At 34.1% G+C, this 21,323-nt stretch overlaps 1 protein-coding gene across 1 annotated transcript; it reads left to right on the plus strand.

Moving 5' to 3' along the window:
- Positions 1 to 6,953: 6,953 nt before the first annotated feature.
- On the plus strand, positions 6,954 to 17,947 carry LOC137807479 (ABC transporter G family member 32). Its single transcript, XM_068608138.1, has 24 exons — positions 6,954 to 7,526; positions 7,734 to 7,854; positions 7,957 to 8,045; positions 9,157 to 9,241; positions 10,097 to 10,256; positions 10,335 to 10,411; positions 10,497 to 10,550; positions 11,509 to 11,599; positions 11,685 to 11,986; positions 12,080 to 12,361; positions 12,641 to 12,957; positions 13,041 to 13,201; positions 13,285 to 13,388; positions 13,527 to 13,686; positions 13,802 to 13,921; positions 14,001 to 14,092; positions 14,175 to 14,507; positions 14,604 to 14,894; positions 15,200 to 15,283; positions 15,387 to 15,520; positions 15,596 to 15,823; positions 16,209 to 16,380; positions 16,471 to 16,725; positions 17,417 to 17,947. Exons 1-24 carry the CDS (start codon positions 7,252 to 7,254, stop codon positions 17,684 to 17,686), a joined length of 4,257 nt encoding a protein of 1,418 aa, XP_068464239.1. The 5' UTR covers positions 6,954 to 7,251; the 3' UTR covers positions 17,687 to 17,947.
- The last annotated feature ends 3,376 nt before the right edge of the window (positions 17,948 to 21,323 follow it).

Raw genomic sequence — 21,323 nt, forward strand, 5'->3', positions numbered from 1 at the left:
CCCAAAGTTGAGAGAGTTGCCCTAACATTAGTGTATGCTGCAAGACGCCTTCGACCATACTTTCAGAATCATCAGGTAATAGTGAGAACAGATTTTCCAATATCTAAAATTTTAAAAAAACCAGAGCTTGCAGGTCGAATGGTGACATGGTCAATGGAGCTTTCGGAATATGGAATCAAATACGAACCAAGAGGACCAATCAAAGCCCAATCTCTTGCAGATTTTATCATTCAGATGCCAACATCAGCACAACAGGACCAGTGGACTTTGTATGTAGATGGCGCGTCAAGCAAAAGAGGAAGCGGAGCAGGAATAGTACTTGAAGGACCCGATAACTTCCAAGTCGAAATGGCGCTCAAATTCGAGTTCAAAACATCCAACAATCAGGTCGAATATGAAGCTCTTGTTGCAGGATTGTTATTAGCCAGAGACATGGGAGTGGAAAATGTCCTTTGCAAAACGGATTCACAGCTGTCGGTAGGACAAGTGCACGGGGAGTATCAGGTAAAAGACCCTTTGTTAATGAAATATTATCATAAAGTCTTAAATATTATGCAATGTTTTAACAAGGCCGAGATGAAATACATTCCAAGAGAATTAAATATGAAAGCAGATTCATTGTCTAAGTTAGCAAGCCAACAGAGACAAGTGCAACACAATTCCATCATACAACAAACCCTCAGTCATCCGACAGTTAGTCTCGACGAATGCTTCAATATTGTAACAGCCAAAGATGACTGGATAAACACATACATCGAAATCATAAAGACCCAGGAGCAAGGTGTTCAGCCGGATGTCAAAATAGCAAAGAAAGTCGCCAATTTCATTTTAATCGGTGATGAGCTATATAAAAGGGGATACTCTGTGCCCTTGTTAAAATGTTTGACCAAAGAACAAGCAGAATATGTGGTCAAAGAACTTCATGAAGGAATTTGTGGACTGCATTGTGGAGCTCGAACAATGGCAACAAAGGTTTGTCGAGCTGGTTATTATTGGCCAACAATCCGAGAGGACTGTGAAGTTTATGTCAAAACATGTAGAAAATGCCAAGAGTTTGGGAGCTTAAATCATATCCCAGCGCAAGAGTTGCAAGAAATCATATCTCCATGGCCATTTGCAAAATGGGGAATTGATATACTTGGCCCATTCCCACTTGGACGAGGCCAAACAAAATTCATGATAGTAGCTGTCGACTATTTTACAAAATGGATAGAAGCAGAAGCATTGACAAAGATAACGACACAGCAAGTCCAAACGTTTATATGGAAAAATATAATATATCGATTCGGCATCCCACATACTATTGTAAGTGACAATGACCGACAATTCATTGACAAAAAACTTATGGAATTTTATGCAGATTTGGGAATCAAGCCCACAACCACTTCGGTCGAACATCCACAAACGAATGGACAAGCTGAAGCCGCAAACAAGGTTATTCTTGGACAATTAAAAAAGAGGTTGGGGACTGCTAAAGGATTATGGGCAGAGAAATTACCGGAGATTTTATGGGCGTATCGTTGCACACCGCAAACATCAACTGGGGAAACGCCGTTCAATCTCACTTACGGAACAGACGCAATGTTACAAGTAGAAGTTAATGAACCCACATTAAGAAGACAAATGGAAGACTGGAATATCAACAATGAGTGTTTGAGAACCGATCTTGATCTTATTGAAGAACTTAGAGAAAAAGCAAAAATAAAAGAGACTGCAGTCAAACGAAGAGCAATGAAGAGATTTAATGCAAAAGTCAGATTTAGGGCTTTTAAAGAAGGGGATCTGGTGTGGAGAATGCGAACTGATGCTCGAAAGGATCCACGACATGGAAAATTGGCATCCAATTGGGAAGGACCTTTCAGAGTGCTAGAAAACTTACAAAATGGAGCTTATAGGTTAGAAACTTTGGAAGAGAAAATGATACCGAGAACCTGGAATGCAAGTCATCTAAAATTTTATTTTAGTTAGAATGGATGTAAATTACTTATCATATAATGAAGAGGAATTCTCAAGAAACAATCCGTTTTGTTATCTTCCATTATGTACATATACATTTTTCGTCTCTCGGCTTTGGATGCTTTCACTTCAGGTGAAATCCCACCCGAGAATAAAACTACATAAACTCTCGGCTTTGGATGCTTTCACTTCAGGTGAAATCCCACCCGAGAATAGATTTACATAGTTTTCTTGGGTTTGGATGCTTTCATTCCAGGTGAAATCCCACCCAAGAATCGATTTACATAATTTTTTCGGGCTTGGATGCTTTCATTTCAGGTGAAATCCCTCCCGAACAAACATATATAATTCTCATTCTTGAAAATCTTCAAATCACATGAAAACCGAAAGATCAGAATTAGTTTTCGTTTCTTGAAAATTCCTATTATCAGAATCTTCCTTTAAAAAATTTGTCAAATTTAAACATTTTCTTTCAAACGAAAACCGAAAGATCAGAGTTAAAACCCAATTCCAAAAATCGAAAGTCACTCGTACAACTTACATTACTAAACCGACAGTTGCATATTCCAGTCAATAATATATCAATTATGAATCAACCTTAATAAATTAAAGGTTTTTGATTAATAATTTTATACTTCACAATTTTGACTAATATATATAAAAAAAAAAAACCCGAAAGGTCCAAGTCATAACAGTCAATATCTTCATGCTCCAACAAAATGTCATCTTTAAATTAATAATCATTAAAACCGAGAGGTAAACTCAAATAATAGCATCTCTAACGCTTTCAACAAAAGAACCCAAAAACTAGCAAGCACAACGATTATAACAGAATTATCAGAACATAACAAAGGATAAAATTACGATGATAACCACAAAAGCTTAAACATTTATATTAACAAAAGTTCTCAAAAAATGGAATTACATCACGAATGCAAATATCCAACAAGCTTAGCATTCCAAAACAATTATACTTCTCCACAAGTAAACCGAGAAGTATCCGACAAACTAAACCTTAAAACCCTATACCTAATTTTCAATATTAATATCTTCAGCATCATTATCTGGAATCTCATTAGCAGGAACTAGCTCACCATTATAAAAGTCCTTCTTCACATCAAAATTACCTTCATCAATAGGAATTTTATAAAAGTATTTTGCTTGTTGAAGAGCCTTCTCAAAGCCAAGTTTGTGTTGTTCAAATATAAAACTTTCGGCTTCAAAAACATTGGTCTTTAGCTGATTAATCTCCTCATCCATAAGTTTAATGGTGTTCTTGTCAGATTCATTAGCAGAAGATAGCGCCGATACCTTCTCGGTCAAAAGTTGATTCTCCTTGCACAATTGAGCATTCTCCGTTATACATTTCAGGTTTTCATTCTTCAAATCAGAAATTTCTTTTCCGAGATCTTCATTTTCGATTTCTTGTTGTTCTTTCTGTTTCGTCACCTTCTCTAACTCCAATGATAAAGAGTTCAACCTATCCTTATACTCAGCAACATCATTCTTCAGCTTTTCAAATTCGGACAACGACACGCAGTTTCCATTCTTCTCTTTCATCATTTTTCCAATCAAAAGATTTCTACTTGATAATTCAATAACAAAATCCGCTAATGAAGCAGCATCCATATTCTTCAGCATATTGTAAGTTGATTCACTAAAGGATGTTTGAACAAATTTTGCATATTTATTCGTAGCACTAAAAATCGTCTCGGGAAGAGGTTCACATGAAACATTTCCACTATGGCGATGGCGCCGAGAGGATGAGTGTGACTTCTTGCTGCTCCTATCTCGTTTCTTTGATTTCTTCGAAGGACCAGCAACATCAACATTACTTGCCGGTTCCACCACGTCAACATTAGCAACTGGCTCCACGTTTTCTACCTCCACAACAGGATTTACCACATTTTCGCGTCGGGGAGTAACATCACCCACTTTGTTAAGCAGTTTCGAAAAGTAAGATCGAGCTTTCGGATTAGTACTTGTCATCAGAGCTGGAAATCAATAAAAAATTTAGCAAAGTTAAAAAACTTATCCTAAAAAGCAAGAAAATGCGGAATAACCACATACCAGTAAGATCTTGTCGGGGATGTGATGAAGTATACAACTGAAGCAAAGCACGAGTGGGAACTTGATACGAGAAACGACTAAAAACTTCAATAACATGACGATCGGCCACACCCATCGAATGAAAGGATATTGAGTTAAACTTCACAGGATCTTTCGTCCAATACAGAGGAAATTTTGGAGAATTTCCATTAAAGAAATATTCTCTTCCTAGTGGCTCTATTAGAATTTTGAAAAAACTTCCTTTAAAATCCTTATACGACGACATAAAAGGCTTAAGAAAACACACATTGGACTTGCTAATAAGGGATAGCCACCCTGGCCGTTTACCAGGCCGAGAACTATAATAGTATAGAAATGCAGAAGGACTAGGAGAAAGTGACAATAATTTACACAAAATATTGAATGCTTGCATTGCAGCCCAACCATTAGGATGAAGCTGAGTAGGAGCAACATTAAGAAAATTAAGAACGCCCATTTGAAAATTGTTCAAAGGCAATCGAATATGAAGATCTCTGAAAAAGCAAGCATAAAAATAAAAAAATTCATAGCTATCATCTTCTCGGCCATGACACACATTATCAACATCACCAACACGCCGAAATGAAATGATATCATTTTCAATATCAGAATAATAAATTTGAGAACGGGAAAGAAAACTCCGAAGTTCGTTAGCAGAACGATACTTCGAGAAATACTCTCGGACTTTAGGATTGACCCATTGATAACCAGGACGAAGGTTTTTCTGGGGTACGACAAATCCAAATTCTTGTGGAACATCAACAGCAGGAGCCCCACTTGAATCATTCATACAAGATGGAGTAGCAGAAGAAGATTTTGACTCAGGAGGAACTTCTTCTCGAACCACTCGGCCAGTTGATTCACCACCCGCGCTTGAAAATTCATCAATAGCAGAAGAACTTGAAAGAGACATTACCTTCGCAAGAATTGAACGAAGATTGACAATATGCTTCCTTCTAAACAGCAGCAAAGCTCACACAATCATAAAAAACCCAATGACAAACCTATTTATAGCCCAGGCAAAACCCTAGAATTTCAAACGATATAAACAATGTGGCACCATTCAAACATATGTCATCTAACGGTCAAAATAGCAAGTTCCTGTCAAGTCATGAAAACTCAGCAAAATAAAGCGCAGAAATCAAAGCGTTCCATATCAAATCAAATCAAACGTCAAAAATTATTATATTATATTAAGACACAAATATTTCTTTAAAAACTTGAAATAAAAATATTTTTGTCTCGGGGGCTAGTGTACTGGTAGGCTAAAACCGAGAGGTTTAGGCCGAGAACAACATTGAATAAACAAGGGAAAAAGGTTGAAACCGAGAGGTTTAAACCGAAACCTGAAAGGATAATAAAAATCATAATAAAGCCCAATTTAAATAAGGAACTTGCACAAGGGGGTGTAAAAGTAATAAAGAGGTGTGAGAAGAAAGTCCAAAAAATACTGTTGAAGGCCCATCAACGAAACCCTATAAATAGGAGGTCAACACAAGAAAAAGGTAAGAGTGATTTTATCTGATGAACATTAAACCTTTTCTGACTTTGGCATCGGAGCGACTTGCAGGTACCCCCCACCTGTTGTGAGGAGAAGCCGAGAGGAGAAGCCGAAAGGAGAAGCCGAGAGCACCTGCCGAGAGCACGAGAGCACCAGCCGATAGCATCAGCCGAGAGGAGAAGCCGAGAGCACCATCAAGGAGAGAAGTACCCGGCCCAAGACAGTATTCAGCCCAAGATTGAAGGATTAGTCTTGATTAACCCGTTTCAAGTGTTCTTGGTCCTTGTTGTAAGAACATTATACAATTTAAAAGGATATAATTTCATATAATCAAACCACTTTTTTAAAATTGCATAATTTAATTTTTCTAAAATTATTTATCTTAAGAACCTATTTTTTCAGAAAATATTTAAAAATTTCAATAAAAGTAATTACCTTTTAAAATTCCTCATCAATTATATTTTTCTATTTTTTGACATTTTGTTTTACTAGGAGAGATTCAAGTGATAGAGAATATGGGAATGCGATTTTTCGTTCTTATTCCAAAATAAGAAAATCCAAATAAATTGAATAACCAGGGAGCAAAAGTAGATTGAGCAAAACTGAAATAATATATTTTAAAAGTTATTAACTGATCCATAATTATTGTCTTGTTTTATCTGAATGATTCATGCAAAAAGGCAGAGTGTAGAAGCTAGTCCCACATCGTGAAACCATAGGCAGCATGTTCCCAAAATAGAAATGGCGAATCACATCATATTCACCATTGGATCGTCATCACTCGAGGGCAAAATGATAAATCTCACTGTATAACCGTTTTGGGAAAAGGGGTATCATCCCATATGTTACTACTTCTTAATACTAATATGCACTATATTATATACTATAGAAGTATGAAGTTGTTAAAGTTACAACTAGGTTACATGGGAGAGTGTTTTTTTCCATCTTCATAATAAATGAAGAAATTTCCGCTGATTTCAGTATAATTATTACATTTCACCCGGAATTTTTTTTTATATTTTTTATTATAATATACAAAATTAATATTATATAAATTTATTTAAAATTTTTAAAAATATATAATTAATTATACTATTAATAAAAATATATAATCATAAATAATAAAAACAATAAAATACAATTATAATATTAACCATTCATATATATATATATATAAACTAATAAATATATATAATAATATTATTTTTTATAATTTTTAATAAATTTATTTTAATTTAACACAAAAATATTTTTATTATATCTTTTCAATTTTTTATTAAAAAATATAAATAATTATGAATATTATATATTAAAAAAATTAATTAATTTAAAATTACAGAATAATTTTCAATCATCCCATATCTTCTCTAATCCTTATATACTACCACCTCTTCTCCTCCACAAATTCACTATTGAATCCAAACATAGAAGTAACAACATGAGAGCGCGTGGGAACTGTAGAGGAGCCTTACTTGTCTTTCGCGCGGCTATTAAATGAGGGTCCTCTAACAGCACGCAGACATTATGCTGCACTTTAACAAGGAAGAAAGAGAAGGTGCGGCCATTAATGCACACTCTCAAGTCTCAACTACTCCTATCCAACGCTAACAAACAACTAGTAGAAGAAGTGCTGCACCTCCATTCATCCCTATCACTCAAGCCATTCTGGACTCTTTTACTTTTTTCAGTGGCGGTGGGAGGGCGCAATGTGGAACTCCGCGGAGAACGCCTTCGCCAGATCGGCCTCCTTCAGGGAGGAAGGAGAAGATGAGGAGGCGCTGCGCTGGGCGGCGCTGGAGAGGCTTCCTACTTATAAACGAGCGCGCCGGGGAATCTTCAAGAATCTTACTGGTGACATGAAGGAGATCGACGTTAGAGATCTACAGTCACAGGACCAGCGCCTTCTTCTTGAAAGGCTCGTTGACTGCGTGGACAATGATCCTGAGATCATGTTCCACCGAATGAGAAGTCGATTCAACGCGTAATCTCTCTCTCTCTCCATCTCTTGTTGCCATACTGTAGAGTTACCGAGTAGCAGGACTTGCGATTCTAAGTCTATTACGTTATTCTTCACTTACAATTTATTACTGGATCTTCTTGATCTTTCAGTTCTGTTTTAGTTTAAATATTATGAGAATGTAGGTGGTAATTTTGTTGAATGTGTTTTACTGGATGCTGAACTCCGCAGAGTAGGTTTGGAGTTTCCGAAAATTGAAGTTCGATTTCAGAACTTGAGCGTTGAGACTTTTGTACATGTCGGTAGCAGAGCTCTGCCAACAATTCCTAATTTCATTTGTAATATGACCGAGGTGCTTATTTTTTCTTTCCTTTAATTTCCTAATTTCATTTGTAATATCTTCCTTTCTCCTGTTTAGAACGTAATTCTAATATTACATATGTTGTGTAATCAGGCTCTTTTAAGGCAGTTGCTGATATACAGAAGGAAGAGAAGCAAATTGACAATTTTAGCAGACATCAGTGGGATTATTAGACCTTCAAGGTCAGTGTTTAACAAAGTAATGTGGTAAAAAAATTATCCATGGTCACCACTGTTGTAAATGAACCGAGGAAGTATTCCAGATTCGTGTGTTTAATTAATAAAGCTTTAGTTGTTTATTTTTTCTCTATATTCATACAATTTTTTTATGTTTTAGTCTCTTCATATTTTGGACCTTTAATCATGCATTTTTAATAAGAAGTAAAACGAGTTAAATAAATTCACAGAATTATAAGAGTATGTTTTATATGTGTAAACTAAAATATAGATATTATAGAAGTCTGAGTCTAAATGTATAATTTAATCTTAAATTAAATTTTGAGATCAACGTTAATTACTTAAATTTCTAAAAAGTCAAGTTTTACAAGCTCAAGGCAAATACTTGGTGAATAACTTGACATAATTCTTTTTACATAGATATATACTATTTCATACCACATGTTGCCATTTATTACCAAGTGTTTTTAAAAGAAATCTTTCTCATAAATAAACATAATTAAGTTATAAAAGAATCAAGGTTGATAAATCTATTCCTTTTCTTCATAAAATCAAACCTAAACTTGTAGCAGTTTGACTAGTTTGCATGTTATCGTATATTAACTGCTAAGTAGGTAGGGTTTAAGTCATGGAATTAGGTTCAACGTGGCCTATTTTCCGTCTTTTCATTGACTGTTAAGGAATAAGTTCAACCTAGCGTTAACTGCCATTTGACAAATCAAAACGATAAAAGGGTGATTTTTTTTTTTCATTCAACTACAAATCCCATTCAAAGAACATTTACATGTATAAAATCCTAAATTTTACGAATCAGTTTCTCCTGTTCATTATAACGAATAAATTGACTCCAAAAACATTGTTTAATACTTCTATTTTATTTAAATTGTTGAATATTTATAATTTTATTTTCTATAAAACTTCATTTGTTACATGCATTGTGTTACACAGGCAGACACATATGTCGTTGTCGTTTTTTATTTATTTCTGTGGGAGAAGGAACTAACATCCGGAAACAAAAAAAATGTATTAAATGATACTTAAATAATTTTTTCAAGACCTAATTGTAATTTTTGTGTGTGTATATATTGGATAGATTGTGATTTTGTTATTCTTGCAGGCTAACGTTGCTTTTGGGCCCGCCAAGCTCCGGAAAAACAACACTACTATTAGCACTTGCTGGTAGACTAGGACCCGGGTTGCAGGTACTAAATTTTCCAATTACTCTGACAAATTAAAATGGGGTTTCTTTATGCATGGACGCCCAACTACTTTGCCAATATTGTTGGAAATTCTAAACAGACAACTTGCTGTTTAAGCTTAATGCCGATCGATTATCTGCATAGATTGCTTGGAAATTGAAATGAATACGAACAACTTTCGAAGTCCCAAGTCCTAACTACTGGAGACTCTATTCGGAGGCTTTTCTGCACTCTGTTTGGAGTTATCCATACTAGAGATTTTTTCTTTCTTGCTGTCATTATCCATAGAGTTTGCGCATACAGAACAGCTGGAATAGTACTGCACAAAACTTATTACTTATTTGTGTTGTTCTCCAATTACATTTAAAGCTTGATGTCGCTGTAATGAAAATAAAATCCCGTCCGTTAATATTGTAAATGAAAATAAAATCCTGTCCATTAATATTGTAAGTTGTGTAGTAGTAACTAAAGTATGAAAGTTCGATTTTAAAGATAAAGTCGACAATTTTACTGTTTTTTTTGCACAATGTTATTGTTGACATTATGTCCTTTTTTAAACAAGTACATAATCAAATTGTCGATTTTATCTTCAAAGTTGTTTTCTCGGTATTATCTTAGATAATGTAAATAAATACCTTTTTATAAATGGAATTTTATTCTTCTCTAAAAAAAAGAAATTTTATTTTTCGTTATACGAATTGGATAAAAAACCCTGATAAATGGCTTCTATATTTTGATTTATATTTCATATTTATAAATAACATAATTGGCCAAATAGCCAATACTTGCTCTACTCCACTTTGGATATAAATATTGGTTTCTTCCCCCATCTCATATATGTATTTATGCTCTTTGAAGATGTCTGGGAACATTACATACAATGGACATGGTCTGAAAGAGTTTGTTCCTCAGAGGACTTCTGCTTATATCAGCCAACAAGATTGGCATGTGGCAGAGATGACCGTGAGGGAAACTCTCCAGTTTGCTGGTTGTTGTCAAGGCGTTGGATTTAAATTTGGTATATTCTTATGTGACCATCTTAATATGTTCAATTTGCAACTTTATATGCTAATACTAAATTGTGGGCTCTTACCAGATATGTTGCTGGAACTTGCAAGAAGAGAAAAAAATGCTGGAATAAAACCAGATGAAGATCTTGATCTATTCATGAAGGTATACCCGTGCTTCTTCTTTTTTCTCTGAAATTGATAAACATCGTTCAGGGATTCAAATTAATTCACTCTAGTTTCTTTTGTAGTCATTTGCTCTCGGGGGACTAGAGACAAATCTTGTGGTGGAGTACATCATGAAGGTATGCTATTCTTGTAAAAAAAAATTTACTCTTGAATGCACAACGACTTTTCTTGTGATTATGACCTGAGGTCCTGAAATTTCTTTGATTTTTTTTATTAATGGGATTCGTTATGCCAAATAATTCTTCTGTTGGATACAATACGTGAGTGTGTTTGAAGTGAGAAAGTCCCGCATAAGAAGAAATAGAGAAAGAATGAAGGATTATTAGCTTGGATAACGCGCCAAAATTGAATGGTGGACTAAGCTGATGTTTGGATCATGTTAATATTATTGTGACGACTCGTAAACTAAATCCTGACAAGTTAACTAAAATACTCACACTAAATCTAGTACTGTAACATTATGCACGAGAGAATACGAAATCCACGTCTTAATATATATTATATTATTGGATGAATGTTAAATTAGAAAAACATAAGAAGTAAGATGATTAACAAAAATCACGACGGGTTATACTGAAGGTCCACAAAGCAAGGAAGTCATACAAAAGAAGTAACAGCGGTGAAATTATCTGAATTTTCTTTCAGCATGGGAATCTAGATGGAAAAAAACAGACAAGGAATGAGATTTATACCCAACTTTTTCATTCGCTAATTAATCTAAAATATAGAAAATATAAGAAACTAAAATAAAATTTTGGTTTGTATATTTTTTTCTTAGTATTGTCTCTTAAAATATCTTTGTTAGATAATATTGGTTATTCTATCAATTTACAACACTAATTTTGTCAACTTGCTCACGTGCACGTGAGAAGTGGCATGTTATGTAGACTATTATTTTGTCAAACTTGTTTAACATCATTTGTCCATAATTATCCACTAAGGCCAGATACTAAACTTGTTTAACTTTTTCAACAAGTGATCTCAATGAAGATTCATAAGCCACTATTAACGTTTTCTACTAAGCGTCCTTTTGGATCTTTGAACACCAGAAATACTAAAATATTTCTTACAAAGATATTAGGTTTGGACATATGTGGTGACACATTGGTGGGAGATGAAATGCTCAAGGGCATCTCAGGGGGGCAAAAGAAGCGTCTTACAACAGGTTAACTACATTATTACTTTGTCGTGTCTACTAGCACGTTAGATCTGTTTGGTATATGCTAATCAGTTTATGTTTGATTTTTCAGGTGAAATATTAACTGGTCCAGCAAGAGTGCTATTCATGGATGAGATATCAACTGGTCTTGATAGTTCAACTACTTATCAAATTATCAAATATCTTAAACATTCAACCCGTGCACTTGATGCGACCACAATTGTATCTCTTCTACAACCAGCACCCGAGACCTATGAATTGTTTGATGATGTTATTCTTTTGTGCGAGGGTCAGATTGTATATCAGGGCCCCCGTGAAGCTGCTGTTGATTTTTTCAGACAAATGGGATTCAGTTGTCCAGAGCGGAAAAATGTAGCAGATTTCTTGCAAGAAGTGAGTTAGTACTAGTAGCCACATTGGAATTTATGTTTCTACTATATTTGATTTAGTGACGGTTCACTTCAGACTTCAAATTCTTCTCATTAGGTTACGTCTAAGAAGGACCAAGAGCAGTACTGGTCTGTTCTCGATCGCCCTTACCGATATGTACCTGTTGGAAAATTCGCCGAAGCATTTTCCTTATATCGTGAGGGAAGGCTTTTGTCTGAGCAACTAAACATACCTTTCGATAGACGCTATAATCATCCAGCCGCCTTGGCAACTCTTAGCTATGGCGCCAAAAGGCTCGAACTTCTCAAGACTAATTTTCAGTGGCAGAAGCTTCTCATGAAACGGAATTCATTTATCTATGTTTTTAAGTTTGTTCAGGTAATCTCGCCGGTTAAAATGTATAACAGTTAATAATTTATATTTGTTTTCAAGCAATTCGCGTGATCAAAAAATGACCTCAAGAAAAGAAAACAATAATTCTTAACTAGATAATTGTTTGTTTATTTTGTTGACAAAAAAATGTTTTAGTCATCTCAAAATCTCTTTTTTTGTACGTGGCCGTGAAACATTTTTTACTTTTTATTGGTTCTAAGATGGATGTAATAACTATGTAAGGTTTATTTGGAGCTGATTTTGACCATTACCCACTATTTTCAGCTACTTTTGGTTGCCTTAATTACGATGAGCGTTTTCTTCCGAACAACAATGCACCATAATACAGTGGACGATGGGGGCGTATATCTTGGAGCAATATACTTTTCTATGGTTATTATTCTTTTCAATGGTTTTACCGAGGTGTCAATGTTAGTTGCAAAGCTTCCAGTTATTTACAAGCACAGAGACCTGCACTTCTATCCTAGCTGGGCATATACACTTCCTTCTTGGTTCCTTAGTATCCCAACTTCCATAATAGAGGCTGGATGCTGGGTGGCTGTCACATACTATGCAATTGGATATGATCCTTCAATTACTAGGTAAATCTTATATTCACTTAGTGATTCAGTTTATTCTTAGAGTTTCTCTTACGTGAATATTCTGTGTACCTCTGGATTTGCAGATTTTTTCGGCAGTTCTTGCTTTATTTCTTTCTGCACCAGATGTCTATAGGTCTGTTTCGTTTGATAGGATCCTTGGGCCGAAATATGATAGTATCCAATACCTTTGGATCCTTTGCCATGTTGGTTGTAATGGCTCTCGGCGGATATATAATTTCAAGAGGTTGAACGGCAGTATATTTTCATGTTTCTAAAGTCGATTTGGTAAAGTAATTTTTCTTAGTTTTTATCTCATTTTTTGGGCAGACCGTATTCCTGTTTGGTGGATATGGGGTTTTTGGATTTCTCCTTTGATGTATGCTCAAAATTCAGCTTCAGTGAACGAATTTCTTGGACATTCGTGGGATAAGGTATAATCCTTGTTCTGATTATAGGAACGTGATTCTTTCACAACCATTGTAACTATTTTTCTAGTGTCAAAGCGAGGATGATAATGTTAATTTTCTTACTGCAATTGAAAATGTACTCACTATTTAATCATTTTACAGAAAGCTGGAAATCAGACGACCCACTCATTGGGTTTGGAAGTATTAAAACAGCGGAGTTTGTATGCAGAAAGCTATTGGTATTGGATTGGTCTTGGTGCAATGGTTGGATACACAATTTTGTTCAACATTCTATTTACAATCTTCTTGGCTTACCTTAATCGTAAGACACGTTATTCTCCATATAATCTCAGTCTAATGTTACGGTGCCTTGTGGTGCTTCGTAGACCAAAATGAACTGTTATGTTTTTATGATATATTCCTAAACTTTATTTCAGCCTTGGGAAGACAACAAGCTGTAGTTTCAAAGGATGAGCTTCAAGAAAGAGAAAAGAGAAGAATGGGTGAAAGTGTTGTTATTGAACTGAGAGAATACTTGCAGCGATCGGCATCAAGTGGTTTGTAAATTATGAATTGTTCGTGTGTGTGTGTGTGTTGGATTGTGACATTTCATCTAATCCTCACATATTCTCCCAGGAAAGCATTTTAAGCAAAAAGGAATGGTTCTCCCATTTCAACCACTTTCCATGTCTTTCAGCAATATCTATTACTATGTGGATGTTCCTTTGGTATGTAAAATGATCATTCTTTTTATTTTGTAAAATTTAATTTCAGTACATTAAATGCTAATTTATTCAATTGTTGCTTCAGGAATTGAAACAACAAGGGATTTTAGAGGACAGGTTACCGCTGCTTGTTAATGTTACTGGAGCGTTTAGACCTGGTGTGTTGACAGCATTGGTTGGAGTAAGTGGTGCCGGAAAAACGACGCTGATGGATGTGCTAGCTGGAAGAAAAACCGGTGGAGTCATAGAAGGGGGTGTATATATCTCTGGTTATCCCAAAAGACAAGACACTTTTGCAAGAATTTCTGGTTACTGTGAGCAGACTGATGTTCATTCTCCTTGTTTAACTGTTTGGGAATCCTTACTGTTCTCTGCTTGGCTTCGATTGTCTTCAGATGTTGACTTGAATACACAAAAGGTGTGAAACATAGTATGCCCTTTTTCCACGTTATAGACACCTTCTGGAATTGTTTTAATACAAATAAATAAATAACTTAGCCTTTTTGACTGCCAGGCCTTCGTTGAGGAGATAATGGAGCTTGTGGAACTCACTCCGTTAAGTGGAGCACTAGTGGGTCTACCTGGAATTGATGGTCTGTCAACTGAACAACGAAAACGGTTGACTATAGCAGTGGAACTGGTTGCCAACCCTTCTATAGTCTTCATGGATGAGCCCACTTCTGGATTGGATGCCCGGGCCGCAGCCATTGTGATGAGAACTGTGAGGAATATAGTTAATACTGGGCGAACAATCGTCTGCACGATCCATCAGCCCAGCATAGACATTTTTGAATCTTTTGATGAGGTATTCTCTTTATCAATAAGCAACATATCCTCTCTCCCGTGGAGCAACCGACTTTTTTACTTTTAGTTGACATTATTATATTACTGTTATACCGTCCGTAATTTCCTTCTATTTTGACCGTGTGCGTGTAACAGATAGCCGTAGTTTTTTTATTTGTATATTTAAGTTTTCCTAATCCTGTCTATAATTCGAAAAGATCGATGGTTTCTAAAGCGGGGCATCATATATTATCTTTCTATTTGATCTTCTCTTTTAACACTGTCTTTTTCTTCACTGGTCTGACGAAATCCCAACTTCTTTTACAGCTTCTGTGTATGAAAAGGGGAGGAGAGCTCATTTATGCTGGTCCACTTGGTCCTAAATCTAGTGAACTGATCAGTTATTTTGAGGTAAGCTGATGCACCTTCAGCTCTTACTGAACCTGTGGTATATGGTTGAATGGTAATGAAGCAATATAATCCTTAATTATTCATAATATCTATATCTTTGTAGGCAATAGAAGGAGTTCCAAAGATCAGGTCTGGATATAACCCTGCTACGTGGATGCTAGAGGTTACTTCTTCGGCTGAAGAAAACCGGCTGGGAGTGGACTTTGCAGAAATCTACCGAGGGTCAAGTTTATATCAGTATGTATATTTTTTTATGGAAAAATTTGTTCAACTTTTTGTTGGTTTATATAAACATACCATGTTTTTCTTCAGGTATAACCAAGAGTTGGTTGAAAGGTTGAACAAGCCAAGTAGTAATTCAAAAGAATTGCATTTTCCAACCAAGTACTGTCGTTCATCCTTTGAGCAGTTCCTAACTTGTCTGTGGAAGCAAAATCTTTCTTACTGGCGTAACCCTCAGTACACTGCTGTTCGCTTTTTTTACACCGTCATCATCTCAATGATGCTCGGTACAATATGCTGGAGATTTGGTGCTAAAAGGTCTTTTCCTCTCAGTTTTCCTTTATTTTATGGATCTTCGATTTCAAATAACATTTTGGTTCATATGCTTCAAATTTGGGTAGCGTACACTTTCCAATTTTTTTCAGTATTTGGTACATCTCTGCAATGTTTTCCTGCAATGCCCATTTGTAAACTGTATTGACAAAACCCTGCCAGACATGAGCTATTGACAGAGTCATCTATCCTTTTGTTGAATTAGTTTTAGTTAGTGTGCCAAGGAGATTAGTTTACATTGTTTTATTTGGAGATTGTCGGAATAGTTAGACTATATGCTAAATTTAGTTTATTTATACTGTCACTGAATCCGATGTACTTTCTGTTTTTTAACCATCAGACTTTATGTAACAACCTTGTTTTTTTTCAGGGACACGCAGCAAGATATATTTAATGCCATGGGATCCATGTATTCGGCAATCCTCTTCATTGGTATAACAAATGGCACAGCTGTTCAGCCTGTTGTTTCCGTGGAAAGATTCGTTTCTTATAGAGAAAGAGCTGCAGGGATGTATTCGGCCTTGTCATTTGCATTTGCTCAGGTATTTTTTCAGACAATATTAATTTAGAATTTGTGCATGGAAATAGAAGGTTTCCGTAAGTTAGCTCACTCGTTATGCTACAATGTGCAGGTTGTTATTGAGTTCCCTTATGTGTTCGCACAGGCTATTATATACTCTTCAATATTCTATTCCATGGGTTCCTTTATCTGGACTTTTGATAGGTTCATTTGGTACTTATTCTTCATGTATTTTACGATGTTATATTTTACCTTCTATGGAATGATGACAACGGCTATCACACCAAATCATAATGTTGCTGCCATCATTGCTGCTCCATTTTATATGTTGTGGAACCTTTTCAGTGGTTTTATGATTCCTCGTAAGGTATGGAAACTGATACTTCATTGCTATCTTTGTGATGTTTTACAAAAAATGCTGAAAATTATAGTGTAGCAGACCCATTTGAATAATGAAATAAGCGACCAAAAAAAGCAATAAGAACCGAATTGTCCTTGAAAAATTCTCAAAATACCAAATTAAGTAGTGATTAATAATATCAAATGATAGATTTTTGTCATTGACTGCATTAATCTATTTGCTCCCAACTAATAATTAACTTCTGAACTATGTGTCAAACATATGTCGTCCGGTATTATACTGCAGTAAAATCTTTCAACTAAACTGATATGCCAAAATGTTTTTAGAAATTGTTACTCGTAAAAATAACTATTAACATGATGTGTTCTGTGATTCTCTGAGTTTTATATGACTAAGGTTTTTAGGATTTTAACTAGTTAATCTAACAAAATAGTTCCACCCGAAAACAAGTCATATAATTTCGCATTGCAATAAGACAAGATCCGAACTCCACAAAACTGTTTTCTTATGACTGTATTCTACGTTCGAAACTTGGAGAGATGCAACCTCTAGGCAGATCCATTTCATACATGGATAACTGATTCTTTCATATCCTCTTAATACTTTGATTGCAAGTTATTTGTATGTGGATTCAGAATTACACCAACCTGTGCATAAGTTCTGTGATCTAATAACTTTTTCTGCTTTAATTTGTCAGAGAATTCCTATTTGGTGGAGATGGTATTACTGGGCAAACCCTGTAGCCTGGAGTCTGAATGGTCTCCTGACATCACAGTATGGTGGTGACAGTCATATGGTGAAGCTCTCTGATGGGAACTTGATGATTATAAGAGAGTTACTTAAAGAAGTGTTTGGGTACAGGCATGATTTCTTGTGCGTTACAGCTGTTATGGTGGCTGGGTTCTGCATATTTTTCGCAGTTATATTTGCCTTTACAATTAAATCCTTCAATTTCCAAAGGAGATGATGGGATAGACACTAGACACCCTGTAGCCAATTGTATGTTAATTTTTGAATACCTCATTACAAATAAGCGTGACATCTGTATAGCGATATGATTATATAGCATAACATTAATAGCCTGCTTTTACATCATTCAGGAACATATTTGTTGTAAAGTGACCTATTATTGGTTCATAAGGTTTTTGTTAGATATCAACTCAGATATTACTGATTGGTAAAGACAGATTTTGGTGAAAGTGAATAATAAAATTATATTATTAACGTTGTGTTTTTTATCTCACGTTATACTTCCGCATTTTCTTTTTTATATCTCGTATAAAAAGTTATTGTATAAAAACTTTGTATGAACTCTATTCTCATTAGTATATTGAGGATGTGTGGTGTTTATAAGATGTAGACAATTATCTCTATTGAAAAGTGAGAAAAGTTAATGTTGTGAGATATTTACATAAGTTGATCAAGAATTTGAATAATGATGATATAAAGAAAACATCACTAAAAATGTCTAATCTCATGGACTAAAATTAATGTATCAGTTAATCAAATTCAGATATCAAATACTAAATAGATCATTATTTGTTACGTAATCAAAGTTACTGATTTCATCCAATCCTAGCTACTTAAAATAACATTTCATGAATTGGAATACTAAAATATAAATTTTAATTGATAGAAAAAAAATTAATACTTCTAGAAGTTTAAAAACATATTTAATTCAAATAATTAAGAGAACTGTTATGGTATATCTTCAAAATTAAAGACTGTGTAGTACATATGGTCAACAAATTTCCTCATTTCCACAACGTCGACATGTAATGAAATAGGTCGAGTTGGTCTTATCAAATGAAGCCCAACAAAGTATCTTTTTATTATAGGTTGTTGTTTCTTGCTCTATACATTTTGATACCTACACTATACATATTTTTTAAATGCCCAAAATACCCTTGCAATTTTTATTTGAAAGTGCATTCCAGAAGAAGAAAAATTTGCAATACAAAGAGTACATTCTGGAAGAGGAAAAATTTGCATTGCAGGAAGTGCATTCTAGAAGAGAGGAAATTTCTATTACAAAAAGTGCATTCTAGAAGAAGAATATTGGCTTAGGATTTGGATTTCCAGAAGTGAAACAACACAACCGAACACTTTTTAAAAAACTAATGAGACTATTTTGATTATTTCACCACTCTGATATAGTACAGGTTTGAAATTGATATATTGCTGGAAGCAAAAGCCTTTATTATAATAAGACTATATATATAGACATTCAAACTCATTTTCGTAATTACAAATTACAAATCGGGTTTTAATTACAGTATCCAAAGAACATCCACAAAGTTACCTCGTGCAAAATCAAACATAATTAGTTACATAACATTACTCACAATTACACAATTTTTCTTAGCAAACATATTTTTACTAAAAAAACAACGGTTGTCTCTCAAGCATTCTCTCAAACTATTGAAAATCCAACATCAAGTACAAATAAAATCAATTTACAATATATAAATGTACGGCACAACTGACCGAATCATACGACCTAAATCTATGAAATCAACCGACCTCATGAATCCAATTATGCAAGTAAGATCAGCAAGGTTAACTCATCATTAGGAGTTAACTAATGCAATCTTAATCACGGTCCAACTCCCTAATCTGGCCCAACAAGGTAAGGCCCATGGTAGCAATATAAATAACACACATTTCAAAAAACTAGGTATGTTATTTATTATTGTACTCTGACAACCGAGTGTCGAATCCCCTTTCCTAACTTAAGTGTCGGAGTACCTTCTACAGGTACCCTCATTCGATATTCTCTAGAAGACCAAGCGATCGAGTAGTTGAGACTAAAGGAGTAGCAAGCAGTTGAGAAGAGGAAGCGAAAGCATACATCAACCGTCCGACAGAAAAGAAGAAGATGAAGTCTCTCAACCGTTCTCTAAGTCTCATTTCCCTAACATAAACAATAAATATAAACAATCCTCACCTTACAAGCTAGTTTACCTTACAAACTAATTTTGTGAGGATTACTTAAGCTTAAATTTCCTTCTTAATATAATCTCAGAATTTATCCTAATAAAGTTTGATAGACTTATCAACCATTCATTATTAGACCACTATGAATATCTAGATCACTTACCTTACAAATCAATTTTATGAGGATAAATTAAGTCTAAAACTCAATTTGATAAGCTTATCATACCACTCATTATCCCCCTGTTTGCTTCCATGGATGTACGGTTCAAGAGGAAGGATGTGAGTGGATATCCATGGTTTGGATCAAGGGATGTGCAGGGGAGTGAAGGAGAGGATATACCTGTGAACAATAAATATCCTTACCCCTCAAAATGAAGAAATGTAGAGGGAAAGCCATGTCAGCATCCCTTATTTCCAAATTTACCCTCATTTGAATGTATCACAATGCTTCATTTGAATGTATTAGTATTTTAAAAAATTTATTGTACAATGTTTAAAATATATATATATATATATATATATAATATTTAAAATGAAGAAACAAATCATAATAAATTTTAAGGAAGTTTTAAGTTTGTTTATTATTTTATAAAATATTATAAATCAATGTAAAAAAAAATATAGTTAAATAAAATCTTTCATTTATATATTAGTTATTAGAGTAGATTAGGTGATACCTATTTTTCAAGTTTTAATTAGATATTTTATTAAATGTGGTTGGATTTAGTTTTTTTTAAAGAAAATAATATACTATATCTAATTAAAATTGAAAATATTACTTGGATCATGGTCATCACCAAAAGGTTATACTAAACATTTTTCATTTTATTTTATACTAAATATTTAATTTATTTAATACAAAAAATCTCTAAAAACAATCCATCACTTAAAATAATTTTATTCTAACTTAAATTATTCATTAGAAACTGAAAATATAATTAATATATTAAAATGTATTATGTATTATGTTATGTTCTATTGTTAATTACGTTATATTTTTGTTGTTATAGTATTTTTTATTTTTCATTTCTAGAGGGTTTTTAATATTAAAAAATAATATCTTTTTATTTATACAAGATTTGATTTATTTTTCAATTTTATTACTTGAAGTTCTATTTTTATTTAATTTGTTGAATACATATTTTTTTTCTAATTATAGTTTTTATATTATACATATTTATATTTAACATATATATTTTTAATTATAATTTTTAAATCTACGAAATGTGTGAAAGTTTTTCATTTTAAATAAAAACAACTCATTTTATTATTAATTTTTTTAATAGGCAAGGGTTAATCTGTAAAGTAACATTTCACACCTTTAAAAAAATTAAAATTCCCTCATAACCATCACATCACTCACAAGCTCCCATGAACTTTCTTCAGACATCTACCCTAACATACCTCAATCCAAACACCCTCACTTTCTTCACACTTTCCTCACACATCCTCACACATCCACTCCCTCAAATCCTCACACATCCCCTCCCTCAAATCCTCACACATCCCCTCCCTAATCCAAACAGAGCCTATAAGACCACTCAAGAATACAAAAATCCATGCAAAAGATGTACATTCATCAATGTAAGAAAAGTCGGTATATAAGTAAAGATAATCCTTACCTTAGAACTCGTTTTATAAGGATAAGTTAAATCTAAAACTTACTT

Source organism: Phaseolus vulgaris, chromosome 3 (assembly GCF_000499845.2).
Source record: "Phaseolus vulgaris cultivar G19833 chromosome 3, P. vulgaris v2.0, whole genome shotgun sequence".
Lineage (NCBI taxonomy): Eukaryota > Viridiplantae > Streptophyta > Magnoliopsida > Fabales > Fabaceae > Phaseolus > Phaseolus vulgaris.